Below are 15614 nucleotides of genomic sequence, written 5' to 3'. Positions count from 1 at the left end.
GAGAAGAATGGGCCATGTGTGTGTGTGTGTGTGTGTGTGTGTGTGTGTGTGTGTGTGCGTCTCACCTCATTCCCAGACCATCTCTTGTGTCCGCTGTCTACACTGTTAAAACCAGAGTCCAACGCTCCATATGGACGACCGAGGTACATGTCCTCAGTACTGACAAAGAAAGAGGGAGAGAGAGAGACAGTACAGGGTTAATACTGTATGGTTCCAGGGTGGCTAGAAGTGGGAATTACATTCTCGGCATGCCCCGGGACACAGGAAGCTCCATTCTTGTGTTATTGTGTTTATTAATTCATTGTTATTAGAGCATGGGAATGTGTTGTGGCGTTAGAGTAATGGGTTTTATGTGTAGAGTTATGCGAAGGCGTTCATTTAGCCATTTGACATTTGTTATATGTTTTTGTAATGTTACACCATGACTGTGACATGTCTTTGTTTTTTGATCACCCCATCATCTCCCTTTTCCCATTCATCTGAGTTGGTATTATGTGGCATTTCTGTACTGCTGCCACAACTAAAGAGTCACTCCCAGAGAAGTGTCATGGCTATTGATACTGAACAGAGAGAGAGAGAGAACAGAGGCATTCACAGGCAGAGAGAGACAGACAGGCAGGCAGGCAGGGACGGAGAGAGAGACAGAGAGGGAAACCTTGTTCTCACCAGGAACTGAAGTTCAGAGGTCGTCTGTCGTATTCTGGGAGATCAGGCGTCGTTTTACTGGCCTCCATGTTCAAATACTTAAATATATGGACCTTCCCTTTTATACATATCTGTCAAAACAATAAACAGCAGACCTTCCCTTTAATACAGACATGATCAATAAACATAAGTGTGTGTATGCTACTAAGAACATTTCCACAAACATAGTGGCATTCATCATTTATTTATGATTGCCTTATTCTGTGCAGCAAGCCACACAAACCTTTTGTGAAATCGCCACTGTGTGTGTGTGTGTGTGTGTGTGTGTGTGTGTGTGTGTGTGTGTGTGTGTGTGTGTGTGTGTGTGTGTGTGTGTGTGTGTGTGTGTGTGTGTGTGTGTGTGTGTGTGTGTGTGTGTGTGTGTGTGTGTGTGTGTGTGTGTGTGTGTGTGTGTGTACCTGTGCAGGTGGGTTGTGCAGGGGGTTGTTGTCCAGGATGATGCTCTGCAGGTGGAGCAGGCGTCTGTAACACACTGGGATGCAGCTCACCTTGTTACAGGAGAAGTCTAGACGCACCAGAGGCAGGTCTGCCAACTCTGATCACACACACACACACACACGGAATAAATCAAAATAAATTTGTGAAACAGCGTGAAAGGAGCGCCTCACACACTAGCGCTGATTCCAAAACAATTAACATAATATGTAAAATGATGTTGTTTTTGTAATATGTCCCTGCTGTTCTACATACTGCCAACCAGGTGAAGAAATCAGATTGAGGCTTTAACCTTTTCTTTTTTATGAAATATCCGAGACTATTAGGATTTTATGGAAGATGCTTCTGAACGTATTGCTAGTTTGACCACTTCAAATGATCTAATCTTAAAATAATCTAAAATAGACGATCTACAAGCTCTCGTGATCTTGTAGATCGTCTATTTTCGCTGCGCAACATTTCATAGAAACATGCTGACTTCTATGGAATACAAATGACTGAAATCAGTCGTGGCGACTGAGAACTTTAATCCATGCATTTAGCTAGTTACAAATCTGCTGTGATAGCTCATGTCTTAACCAGAGGGACCCCGATTTTTTCACAGTAGTTACAGTAATTACGGTAGATTATTACAGTATAATATAAAATATTCATAAACACATCCAATAGCCTTTAACTGACAACACGTAGGGACAATTTTGGTCAAAGAGAAATGCCGGTTTGAAGCACATGGGGTCATGATGACAAAGGCCTTGTTTTCATGAGCGATGAAGGGAGAAGTACCCACAATGCAGTTTAGAGTGTTGGGCTACTTACACATTCAGTCTATTCACCATTGTCTGTCAAGCAGCAGTATTGTCGTTTTTACTTTGCATATTTTCTACTTTACTTCCTCTTAACGTAAGCGTATCTCCTGTATTTCAGGATTAGTAAATCTGTGATCGAACATGTGTGAGTGTGAGTGTGTGTGTGTACCTGGGGGTAATGTAACAAGGTAGTTGCGTCTGATGTTGAGGTCTCGTAGCGCCTCCAGCTGGCCAATCTGCGACGGTAACGTATCGATCTCATTACAGCTGACATCCTAAAACACAATGCTCACTGTTAATATGAATGTCAGCATAAAACACAATGCTCACTATTAACACATCGGGTCTGAACAGTGTTTGCACAGAGTAGCGCTTTGGTGCCGAACACGGTCTGAACCGTGTTTTCAGTCTTTTTGTTTTTTTCACACAGGAGGGCCTGGAGCAGCTCTGGAATCACCCATGGTGATTCTGAGAAGGAGAGGACAGATGGATCACCGTGTCAAAAAACATGGCTCCCATCCGCTTCCGTTCTATCTCCTTCTCTAAAACCCCTATAACTCAGATACTTTTTACGCTGGGGAAAACGACTCATTTTGTATGCACTCATTTTGTATGCACGATCGCTCCGCCATTGTTACTCGCGTGAGAGATGTTATCGTTCCAGGCGTTAACCAGGACCATCGGGCAAACTGGAGGCATGCTTTTTTCACATGGAATGCACGTCGTGGAGTCTACTTTAAACAGCGCTGCAAAGCTCAACGGTGAGATTTCGGCACCAAACGTAATCTGTTATTATAAAATGCTGGCACCCAATGTGTTAATATGCATATTATCACAAAATACAATTGTCAGCCAGGGAGAGGGGAGGGGGAGGTTGGTGGGATGGTTGGGGGAGAAGCAAACCACACCTACTTAGGAGACCATTTGTAGGATTTGTGTACTATTTCGCCTCTAGTGCCTCCAATTGGGATGGTGTATCTTCATAAATTAACAATCTTTGCTATAACTGGACTCTGGGTGTGTGTGTGTGTGTGTGTGTGTGTGTGTGTGTGTGTGTGTGTGTGTGTGTGTGTGTGTGTGTGTGTGTGTGTGTGTGTGTGTGTGTGTGTGTGTGTGTGTGTGTAATATGTGTGTGCATGAGCAGCGTGTCTGTCACTGTCTAGCCTCGGGAACCTGTGCCTTTTTTTTTGTTGCTGCCAGATTTTGCTTGAGAAATAAGCAACCAGATCTATGAAAACAAGCCCAACAAAAGCGACTATAGGGCAGGACACATAAGCACTTTAAGCCTATATACAAATACATTGCATATTTTAAAATAGCCGATCTACAAGCTCACAACGCATTGCAGCTATTTTCAAAGAAAAATCTTGAAAAAAAATAGAAAATTGTGGAATATTTTCCAAATCCACACAGATCTTGTATGGGGGTCTATGGCACAACATATCTTCAGAAGGGGGGAGGTCTGCGGACAAATATTAATTTGGGGGTCCTTGCCATGAAAATGTTTGAGAACAACTGGTTCAAACAACATTAGGAAACAAGGCCAAATAAGCACTCACACTTTCAAACAACTTTACAGAAAGACAAGCCCAAAGTCGCTTATAATGAGCAGACATGGCAACACTGCTGCACACTTGAGCGCATCTACACACCGCCAATACAGATTTGTAGCTGTGGGAGAGTTATATTTATAGATCTTTCAAGTGGATTATTGAGTTTCTTGCTCTGAAGGTGAAGCATCATTGCAAATGCCAATTTTGCTGTCACTTTCATAGATTTGGAAATAATTCCACACAGCAGACATAGTCTCCTGTGTAGGTAAGTTGACACAAGCTGTTTTTCCATCAACACATCTGGTTGGCACATACTTAATTAATGCATTGTCATATCATCTCTGTCAGGTGGAAACCATGTCCAAAACACGCCGCGTTTCGAGCTTGCAGATCTGCTACTTTTGGTGTTTTTTGTGACACTGTAGTAGTATGATCAAGTAGGGCGTTAATTTACGAAAAAACACAAAGGTTGGAATATGGAGGTTTCTACCCGACAGCAACGATATGAAACAACATATCAGGAATCATATCAGGACATTTTTTTTTTATCCCAGGCCTGTGGGTGGCTTAGGGGTGAAATTCCTGTCCATCACCACCGAGAATAGGGGTTCAGAGTTTTATTATTTTCCAAAACTTTTCCAGGCCTGGAAAAGACTGTTCTCTAATTCCAGGACTTTTTCATGACCGTATAAAACCTAAAGTAGCAAGTCAACTAATTTACAATTTACAATTAAGGCATTTAGCAGACATAGTAAATCAACACAGCCAACAGAAGGACCTGGCATCTGTCTACATGATATATGCTATCTAAATTTAGACAGTTAAATGGCTGGCAGACAGACAGACAGACAGACAGACAGACAGACAGACAGCATAGACAGACAGGTTACCAGTTCAGTCAGGTGTCGGAGCTGTCCCAGTTCCTCAGGTAGAGAAACCAGCTTGTTGTTGCAGGCGATCAACACCTTCAATGGAAGATTACACACCACCGGCGGGAGGACAGACAGCTGGTTACGACTGGAGAGACAGGCAGCTGGTTACGACTGGAGGCCGACCGATATATCGGTTTGACTGATATGATTCATTATTATAAATCATTAATTGATTTGATGAGTGGTAAAACATGAGTAATAATTGGTTGTCTACTATTCTCCAAAATCTGAATATGACCCAAAGGTCTGGCATCGGTCAGGCTCTAGTTATGACTGGAGAGACAGGTAGTGTGTGTGTGTGTGTGTGTGTGTGTGTGTGTGTGTGTGTGTGTGTGTGTGTGTGTGTGTGTGTGTGTGTGTGTGTGTGTGTGTGTGTGTGTGTGTGTGTGTGTGTGTGTGTGTGTGTGTGTGTGTGTGCACGCGCGTGTCCGTGCGCGCGCGTGTGAGTGTGTGTGTGAGTGTGTGTGTTTACCTGACATTAAGGTGCGTTAGGTTCTGCAGGTTGAGCAGGGCCTCTGGTAGTGTCCTCAGACAGTTCTGATACAAGTTCAATGATTCCAGAGAGACAAACAAACACACCTCTACTGGAACCTCACACAGACGGTTCCTAGACAGATCTACACACACACACACACACAAACACACACACAGAGAGAGAAACAGACAGACCATTTATTAGCAGGTGATTAAACCCTTAAGTCAGTTTACTGAATGAATTAGTTAAGTCACTGGGGTACTAATCTCTCAAGCACCACTGCCCCTAAACATGTAGTGTTGCTGTTAGTTGGAAAAGTGCACTAAGAAAGGGGAGGAGCCAAACCGAGTTCCTGTTTCTAAAAAGAAATCACACCCTGTGTGAAGGAAGCGGTGCCTTTGGGGCGGGGCTTAACTCATTTCAGTTCGTCCCTATTGGTGGTCTGAGTCCACTTACCAAATTTGTACTTCCTAGCATGCTGCAAACTGGAATGATGGCTGTTTAAAGGCCAGCCAATGGGCAGACAGAGGGGGCGGGGCTTAAGTAATTACAGTTCGTCCCTATTGGTGGTTTTAGTCCATGTACAAAATTTGTACTCCGTAGCATGCTGCGAACTTGAGCTATGGCTGTTTAAAGGCCAGCCAATGGGAAGACAGAGGGGGCGGGGCTTCAGCAATTCAAGCTCGTCCCTATTGGTGGTCTAAGTCCACATACCAAATTTGGACTTGGTGGCATGCTGCAAACTGGAGTTATAGCTGTTTAAAATCCCGTGCTCATCCCGTGCTCATACGGGCGGACGGACATAACATACGCTGGGGGTCCCTGGACCCCTCTTTGATAACCAGTGGCACGTGTGGCCAATGAGAGGAGAGATGGCATAGGCAATCTCCAAGTCCGTGTGTGTGTGTGTGTGTGTGTGTGTGCGTGTGTTTGTATGTGTTGCTTCTTTGCCGTGCTCATCCCGTGCTCATACGGACGGACGGACGGACATACGGACAAAGTCAAGTGTAGAGCGGTTGGCACCGCTAAAAAAGGATTTGATGCCCCCAGAGGCAAAAAACAAAGTGGGTAAAAAATATTGTTTTCCTGTCTTTTTTACCCAATGGGTTACCAGATAGTTAACAGTTAACAGATAGTTTTAAAAAAACACACCCTGTGTGAAGGAAGCGGTGCCTTTGGGGCGGGGCTTAACTCATTTCAGTTCGTCCCTATTGGTGGTCTGAGTCCACTTACCAAATTTGTACTTGGTAGCATGCTGCAAACTGGAATAATGGCTGTTTAAAGCCCAGCCAATGGGCAGACAGAGGGGGCGGGGCTTAAGTAATTACAGTTCGTCCCTATTGGTGGTTCTAGTCCATGTGCAAAATTTGTACTCCGTAGCATGCTGCGAACTTGAGTTATGGCTGTTTGAAGGCCAGTCAATGGGAAGACAGAGGGGGCGGGGCTTAAGTAATTACAGTTCGTCCGTATTGGTGGTTTTAGTGCATGTGCAAAATTTGTACTCCGTAGCATGCTGCGAACTTGAGTTATGGCTGTTTAAAGGCCAGCCAATGGGAAGACAGAGGGGGCGGGGCTTCAGCAATGCATGCTTGTCCCTATTGGTGGTCTAAGTCCACATACCAAATTTGGACTTGGTGGCATGCTGCAAACTGGAGTTATAGCTGTTTAAAATCCCGTGCTCATACGGGCGGACGGACATAACATACGCTGGGGGTCCCTGGACAGAGGGGGCGGGGCTTCAGCAATTCATGCTCGTCCCTATTGGTGGTCTAAGTCCACATATTAAATTTGGACTTGGTGGCATGCTGGAAACTGGAGTTATAGCTGTTTAAAATCCCGTGCGCATCCCGTGCTCATACGGGTGGACGGACATAACATACGCTGGGGGTCCCTGGACAGAGGGGGCGGGGCTTCAGCAATTCATGCTCGTCCCTATTGGTGGTCTAAGTCCACATACTAAATTTGGACTTGGTGGCATGCTGGAAACTGGAGTTATAGCTGTTTAAAATCCCGTGCTCATCCCGTGCTCATACGGGCGGACGGACATAACATACGCTGGGGGTCCCTGGACCCCTCTTTGATAACCAGTGGCACGTGTGGCCAATGAGAGGAGAGATGGCATAGGCAATCTCCAAGTCCGTGTGTGTGTGTGTGTGTGTGTGTGCGTGCGTGTGTTTGTATGTCTTGCTTCTTTGCCGTGCTCATCCCGTGCTCATCCGGACGGACGGACGGACGGACGGACAGATGGACGGACGGACGGACGGACAAAGTCAAGTGTAGAGCGGTTGGCACCGCTAAAAACTGGTCAGCAAAAAAAAGTCTGCAAATGTACAGATGGTGGACACAGTCTTAATGTTCAGTGGTCATCATGGACTCGTCCATCCCTATTCTTTCGGAAATTCATAGTCAGGGACAGCCCTGGTCACCATAGAGCCCCTTGACCACTTAAACCCGAACATCCATATTGTGGGAAAAGCTTTTGCAGAAAATAGCAGATCGACAAGCTCACAACGCATCGCAACGGCTTGTCGATCAGCTATTTCCAGCAAAGTTTTTCTCACAATAACAGAAAAGACTCCGGTCAACCATTTGGGGTTTAAGTGGCTAAAGCACTGTTCAGTGTGTGGCATGGACTCTGTTCACAGACGTTTTATAAAACGTAAACACAGCTGCAGCTGATAACATTTAAAGTAGTGGGACAGTTTGACAGTTACCAAGCAGCACTGACTGAATACCATTGACTATTATCAGTGCATGTTCTTTGACATACCTAAATCAAACTGATTAGTTTAATTAGCTGCAGCTGTCTTCTTTATGCTGCTCTGACATGTCGGACTGGAATGGCAATGGAACAGACAGCTGAGGCCTCATTAAGTTATATGGTATAGTAAGTAAGGTACATTCTTCATTTATAAAGCGCTGTTGAAACACGAATGACAAGCTGCCTACTGTACAACGAAAAACCACAATTACATAATAAAAATGTTAACGGAATAAGACTAAAATAGGAACAGATAAACAGGATAAAACAAGTTAAACAACAGACCATAACCATCCTATATACTTATTGACCCGAGTCATATACTAGCCCTCCTCCTTTTTACCCTCTGCCTCTCTACATCAAATAAAAATACTCGCCAAAAATAGCCCATCTATTAGCTCACAGCTTGTATTCGGTTATTTTTAGCCAAATGTTCAGTTCACTCCTGAATAGGGATGCTAGGAATCACGTGGTTATAAAGTGCACAGAAGACAAACACATTACAAGACATAGATTTGGGTGCACAATGATCTCATTGTAATCTACTTAATATAGTATTGCTGCCACTGTATCTGTAGAATAGCTACTGCGGCAGATTTAGAGAGTGGTATAAGTGGTATTAAAGTGGTAAGTGGTATTAAATAAATGCGTCAAGTGTTCTGTACAGCGTTATAAAGTTGAGCAGAGTTAAGAGGAAATGACATAATGGGGTAATGTGATCAAAGAAAGTAACGACTTTCTTTCACATACTGTTATATTCCACGCACGACGAGTAGACAGACTGTCTGAAATCCTGTTCTGTGCCTGGAGTGAGCAAGGCACAGAACCAGTACGCTAGGGCTGTCACTTTATATTCATATTTTGATTCAAATTTGCATAAAAAAAACACCAGTTTTGAACATCAATGGCTAAAATTAAAACTGACTTCATGTTTCCAGTGGGTCTATGAGATCAGGCATCTATGATGGATCTATGGTGTACAGTATGGCTCTGTATTTGAGCAGTTGGAGCAACTCATAGTGCTATGAGCGTGGAATATTTGTTCAAATCTTTGATTCTGAATATGTTTTTAAGCTATAATTTTTAACTCCGATCTGTGCTTCTGGGGGGGGGGGGGGGGGGGGGGGTCCCTGGAACAAGATATTTTGAGATGGGGGGTCCATGGCCAAATACATATCATTTTGGGGGTCCTTGACATGAAAACATTTTTAGATTATGTATTTGGCCGTGGAATCCTCCCCCCCCCCCTCTCAAAATGTTTTGTTCCAGGGACCCCGCAGAAGCAAAGATTTGAGTTACAAAATGTTTAAAAATAAGCTTGTATATCTGCTATTTTTGAATAGCCAAAGAAATCTAAAATGAAAAAGATGCGTTCCCGGATTAAATGGGTTAAGTGCCTTGCTCAGGGACTATAAACCAGGCGACACAACAATGCCTGGAGGAGCAGAGGAATGGAACCAAGTACCTTCCGATTCCCTGCCTCCTCCTGACATACTGTACTGCCCCCCCGCCTAGGGTTGGGATCCGGAACCGGTTTATCCGACTGTCAAGAGGCAGAGCTGGTATGTGGACTGTCTGCTATACAATTACAATACCAGGGGTTCTCTCTCAAACTGTTTAATTTCAAGGACCAACCATAACTCTCAGTTACAGACCTGTAAGGGTCCATTTGGAAGTTGGAATCTCCTAAACTAATCGTTAAATGGAACAGCTAAGGAATCGGACCGTTAAACTCAGACCCTGCCAAGAACGTAAAAAACGTAATTATTTCCAATTACCAATTCTGCCAAGAACGTAAAAAACGTAATTTTGAAAATACTTTGATTTAATAAAGATCTCACCGTCCTTCATCTCTCGTAGTGACACATTTCATAGTAACACCACCGGATACGGAAATGACGTCAATCGAAGATTTTTGTTTCCGCCTGCTTCCTGTTTAAGTCCCCCTCTAAAATGGCATTTTCTCGGCTTTGTGTTTCTCCGCCGTGAAACGCTGTTTAGAAACTGATAAAACTGCAAAATGGAATGTCGCCGATTGAAAATTTCTTCTCTGGGCCACTCACACAACTACCCTGCGTGTCTACAAACAGTTGAACACGCGATCATAAGGGATTTAGCGAGGTCTGTGGCGAGGTGAAAAAGTAAGTGAGCCGTACCGTTCACATGGCGAAACATGGTGTTTTTACACTGGGCTGGTGGACAGACACTTCGCCCCGATCGGAATGTTTGTTGTCTGAGCGGCGTGCGCGTATCGCCGGTGTGTTTAGAAACGATTGGACTTGCGATCATAATGAAAAAAAATTGTGAATTTTTTAAAGTTATAAAAAACACTAAATCGCTGGCAGTGGGCAAACACAGCCAGAAATAAGTCTGGCAGTGAATGAGTTAACCCATTCAATCTGGGAACGCACCAACAACAAACAAATGTCTTCTAAATCCTAAGTTTTCTGAAACACTTATGTTGCTATATCATATCAGTGGTTCTCAAACATTGTCCATGTCAAGGACCCCCAAAATGATATGTATTTGGCCGTGGAGCCCCCCCCCCCTTGCAAAATATGTTGTTCCAGGGACCCTCAGAAGCAAAGGTTTGAGTTAAAAATGTTCGCTTTAAAAAAATATATATACAAACATTTGAGCTATGAGCTTGTATATCTGCTATTTTGTAATAGCCAAAGTATAAAATAATGGCTATAGCTAAAATCTAAAATGACACAGATGCGTTCCCGGATTGAATGGGTTAAGAGGGAATCGTTAAGGAACCGGAATCGTTAAAAACCTAAACCCTACCCCCACCATAGAATAGTGAATGCTGTGCTATGAGTGTCACCGTCTTAAAACCACATGAACCCACAGCATCAATATTTTGGGCATGTCGTGTCATGTTAGGTGAACAACATTCTGCAAAAATACAATAGGCAATATTCTGCAAAAATGTCCAAGCTCACGTCACAAGCCCTCGCAACTCAGCTTGAAACGTGGCATTGTGACAGCTTGAAGCTCTGCTATTTTTTTCACCAAAGAGATTTGGTGTAGAGGGAAGAAAGCAAGGGGGCCTAGTATAGACCCCTGGGGGACCCCGGTCAACTAAGCACTACCAATGATGCATTTGGCAGTAGAAAAATTACTGATATACAGACAAAGTCACAGACAAGAAGACTGATAGACAGGCTTACAGACAGACAGACAATAGTATGTTTTAACCACCTAAATCCTCTATACTTAGTAAAACGGACCCGAGTTACAACTGCACTTGGTACGCTCTTTTTTCTCTCTCTTCGACAAACATAGCAAAAGCTTAAGCTTGTAGATCGGCTATTTTTGGCAAACGCTCCCCCCAGATGCTGGGGTTCAAGTGGTTAACACACACACACACACACACTGGCACATGATGACAGTGACACTAGACTATGCGCACGCACGCACATGCACACACACACACACACACACACACACACACACAGAGTACATTTAGAAGTAGGAACAATGCACACAGCACCTTCCAAGCGTGCTATGACCACCAATGTATGATCAATGTACATACTGTGTAATAACAGTTTCTTACTATTATTGCTGCTCTTATTTACTATATCTTTGTAATTGTTTTTCTTATTGCTGCTAGAATGTTGAGGAACCAAAACCATAGACTTTGTACTCGTATGTAATGAAAGATGAAACAATAAAGTAAAACATCGTGAATCTTGAATTTAGAGAGACTGATACAGGCAGACGGACATATCGCTGGACAAATAGATGTATAGACAGACAGAGACATATGGATAGACAGACAATACAGACAGACAGAGACAAACAAACAGACAGACAGACAGACAGACCATACAGATAGACAAACAGACAGTTTATCTATGTCTGTTTGTCTCTCTGTATTGTCTATACTAGTCAGACAATATTATGTATATTATGTACATATAGATAGACAGACATATACATATATACAGACAGACTGACAGATACAGATAAGACATACATATCTATGATATAGACATATATAGACAGACAATCAGATGCTACGTAGCGCCATTGTAGTTTCAGCAGCAGGCTGCGTTTGTTTTGTCTCCACCGTCACTGACGTCACTGAGCTTTCTGACGGGACATTCTAACGTGGTCTCGGGACTTTACAAACAAACTATACAAACCAGTGTGTTTAACACACACACACACACACACACACACACACACACACTAAACCATTTACCCTCCACTTTAACGGACCGTTTCTAAACAACCCGCCCCGTGCTCCGGTGAGGAGAGCCTATGCTAACCCAACAGCTCCAGACAGTTGAAGCTAACGCTATCTATGGCTTCTATATTCTTCTAAGCTTCTATATAAGCTTTGTTTGTTTGTTTGTTTGGGTCATTGTTGTGCAGGGGTTTAAATTAATACTCTGGACTTGCTTTCCCAGAGTTGACGTTGGGGGTTCCAATACAATCATACAGTACCCCACCAACTCACACAGTTCCCAAACTTACTGCGGTTACACAGACCCCGACGACCTATCGATTTATGTGACCCCTCCTCAGTCATCGTCACATCATCTTCTGTTGTTTATGGTTTATTATTACCATGACAATTGACACCCATGACATAACATGTTCTATTAGTCACCATGACACCCTGTCTGTCAGCGCGTTAGGATATCAGGTGAACTGGTAGAATTATTGTTGATTATGTATTTATGTATGTATAGGCAACATTCATATTTCATGAATGTGAGGCTGACTGTTAACATCCTCAAAGACAACCCTGTCCCGTTTTGTACACCAAAAAAGTGTTCAAGTGGGTCAAATTTTATTCTAGAATAGATGGTTGACTCAGCTCTTGATAAAATTGTTTTGAGGGGGCTGTACTAGGCTTGTGTATGTTTGTAAACATTGAGGGTAAAACATTGGATTGATCAAAGTAAAAATCTAAACTCTTTCAGAATGTTAGCAAAGCTCCAACCTTTTACAGACAAGACGTGATCAGACCACCATTTATCTATCTGATTGTATTCGAACTGCTTCTTAAATAAATCTGCTAATTTTTAAAACGTTTTGAAACAATATTTGAAGTCACCAAAAAGTTAGCCGCAAGCAACTCTTAGATCCTATTTTTAATATCTAGAGTTGCAATACCAACCCTTGACAGCCCATACACCCAAACAGAGAAGTCCTGTCTGATAGTGTTAAACAGCGTTAAACTCACCAACATTGCAGCTGTACGGAAAGCTTGAATTATCCTCTTTCTATCAGCAAAGGTTTTGTTTCACAAACATCCACCGTAGACATGTTATGAGCTACTTTCTGTCAATAAATTCCGTACAGGTGATAATTTTTCGAAGTGTAATCACCTGCAAGGAATTTCTTGACAGAAGGTAGCTCATAACATGTCTATGGTGGATTTGTATGAAACAAAAACTTAAGATACAAAGAGGATAATTCCGCTGCAATGTTGGTGAGTTTAACGTCGTTTAATACAATCAGACAGGACTTTTGTGTTTGGATGTATGGGCTGTCAAGGGTTGGTATTGCAACTCCAGATTCCAGATATGAAAAATAGGATCTAAAGAGTTGCTTGCGGCTACAAAAAAAAGTCACAGATTTCGACCGGTCACCGTGCTCCGCGTCACACCCCTGTCAGTATCCCTGGACCGTGAACCTCCTTCACGGCCTAATGTTTCCCTTCCCGGGTCTGCAGACTCACAGACTCCACCAAACAAACTGTCTTCAAACTCATCCAAAAACACACAAACACACACCACAGCGGCTCCATTGAGGGGGGGTTCTGAGTGACCCCCCACTGGCGCCCGACGGGTCTCGACCCGAACCTCCCCGGCCCCCGTGGAGCCCAGTGATCACTCACCGGCCCGGGTGGTGTCGGTCAGGTCGTGGTTGGCTCCGCTCCGGGGGAACTCCTTCAACTTCCTGCCGCTGAGGTTGAGGCAGCCGGTGGCCGCAGCCTCGTCCAGAGCCCGGTCCAGGGAGCGGTTCCACGACGCCGGGCCCGCCAGGCCCTGGGCCCCCGCCGCGGGGTGACCCAGGCCGGCGCTGTTGTTGTTGGCCACCGGGACCGTGAAGGCCGGTGGTCCCGCGTTGTTGTTGTCCGCCGCAGACCCCAGTAGCACCGAGGCCGCCATTACACTACTTACTACTGCTCTGCTGCTGCTAGGTGCTAGCAGGGCAGACGGCTAACAGGCTAGCACTGGACTGAGGGGAGGATGGGAGCATGCGCACACACAAACACACACACACAGGACATGAGCCAAAGGGAAAGAAGAACTGCAGGAAAACTGAAGGCTAAGAGAGAGGGGGGGGCAGACAGATAGGTAGACAGATAATCAGATAGATAGATAGAACAGGGCTTTAGTGGTTAATCAGACTAATCGATTTAGTTGATTATACGAAATCAATTATTATGCCGATTCGTCACACACACACACACACACACACACACACACACACACTCACACTCACACTCACACTCACACACACACACACACACACACACACATATATATATATATATATATATATATATATATATATATATATATATATATATATATATATGTATACACACACACACACACACACACACACACTAGACTAGAGGTTAAGGCTGCCATGCGGCATTCACACCTATGGTGCACCGGTGATCCGACTGCCCATATATGGTGATCTCTCTATCTGTCAGTTCATGTCCCTTGTCCCCCCATGTCCTTGTCCTTTTTATGCCCATATATGGAGATCCCTGATGTAATCAGTATATGCCCATATATGGAGCTGACTGATTTGTTTGCGCCACATTGAGGTTAGATAATACACTCCATATTTGGGCGTAGCTGCATTGGGAACTCCTTATGTGGTTATGGCTTAGTCATGGTGACGTCAGGGGTCCGCGGGCCAGCCCTCCCTTAAGTCAATTTTAATATAGGATCCCCAAATGTATATGTATTTGCTGCTTGCGGACCCCATCTGAAAATAGTTTGTGTGAAAAGTTGTTTTATTGAAATGTTTAAAAAATATTTTAAATTGACAAAAAAGACACCATGGGGCGTTGAGCAGGGGCTCCTGGACACCAATTTGAGAACCACTGAGCTACGAGATGTTGAGCATCCTGAGTTGCACCACATGAAACAATAAAACGTGACACTTCTTCCCCAATGAAACACAGAGAAACGATGCGCAGATAAAACATGAAAGATCATCACGGTATGACATCACCAGCAACAAACCACAGGCTCCTGTTCGTGGTTTGGTATAACTAGAAGTTCGGGCCGCTGCGCGGCCCTCACATCTAGCGTCCGCGCGACGTCGCACTGTGTAGGTGTGTACATGTAGTGTGCAAGGAAGTAGTAGTGTTGAGTAATGTGATTGAGGCAAGAGAAGTATTGGGTATGAATGTAGGCGGGTTGTTGTTGATTGAAATGAGATTGCATTGTTTGTTAGATAGCATGGTTTATTGGCATGGTGTGATGTCGGACAGTGTTGGTGGCAACATGTAAATGTGAGAAAGGCAAAATAGCAGTGAAATGAAATGACATCCAGAATAACATTAACAGTGAAGCATTAATCAGGAGCAGGTGTACAGTATGTTGCATTGGGGGGACAATACAAACAAAGGCAATGGCAATTATGTTGAAGAATGAAGGTCATTTGTCACTATGCAATCAGGGAGTAGCAGCACATGCAAAGTGTTTGAATGAGCATGTTTGGATTAATAAAAGAGTTCGGGATAAACAACGTTGTCAGTAATTCCCTCATCATTGTTCACAATGAAAACTTTGACGGCGCTGGCTCTCTTTCCCCTGGAGAAGGCTGTGTAGAGTTGGCCATGAGCGAACACAGGTTGAGGCAAGTAGATGCCAACTCGTTCGTTCTCTTGCCCCTGCCCCTTATTGATGGTAACAGAGAAAGCTAAGCGGATAGGGAACTGTCGTCTGATGA

General features: G+C 43.9%; 1 protein-coding gene across 1 annotated transcript in view; it reads right to left on the bottom strand.

Annotated features, from left to right (window-relative positions):
* The window catches only part of lrch3 (leucine-rich repeats and calponin homology (CH) domain containing 3), a 29024-nt gene extending 15151 nt beyond the window's left edge, over nt 1-13873 (bottom strand). Inside the window, exons 1-7 of the mRNA XM_084065121.1 lie at nt 13531-13873; nt 4904-5048; nt 4390-4516; nt 2116-2221; nt 1104-1240; nt 667-776; nt 66-159 (exon numbers count right to left, since the gene is read on the bottom strand). Coding sequence (XP_083921247.1) covers nt 66-159; nt 667-776; nt 1104-1240; nt 2116-2221; nt 4390-4516; nt 4904-5048; nt 13531-13804 — 993 coding nt within the window. The 5' untranslated portion in view covers nt 13805-13873. The remainder of the gene's footprint in view (nt 1-65; nt 160-666; nt 777-1103; nt 1241-2115; nt 2222-4389; nt 4517-4903; nt 5049-13530) is intronic.
* Between the last annotated feature and the right edge of the window lie 1741 nt (nt 13874-15614).

Source organism: Gymnoscopelus microlampas (genome assembly GCF_963454915.1).
Source record: "Gymnoscopelus microlampas genome assembly, chromosome: 8".
NCBI lineage: Eukaryota > Metazoa > Chordata > Actinopteri > Myctophiformes > Myctophidae > Gymnoscopelus > Gymnoscopelus microlampas.
Note: the sequence above shows the minus strand (reverse complement) of the source record. Positions and strands in the feature narration are given on the sequence as shown.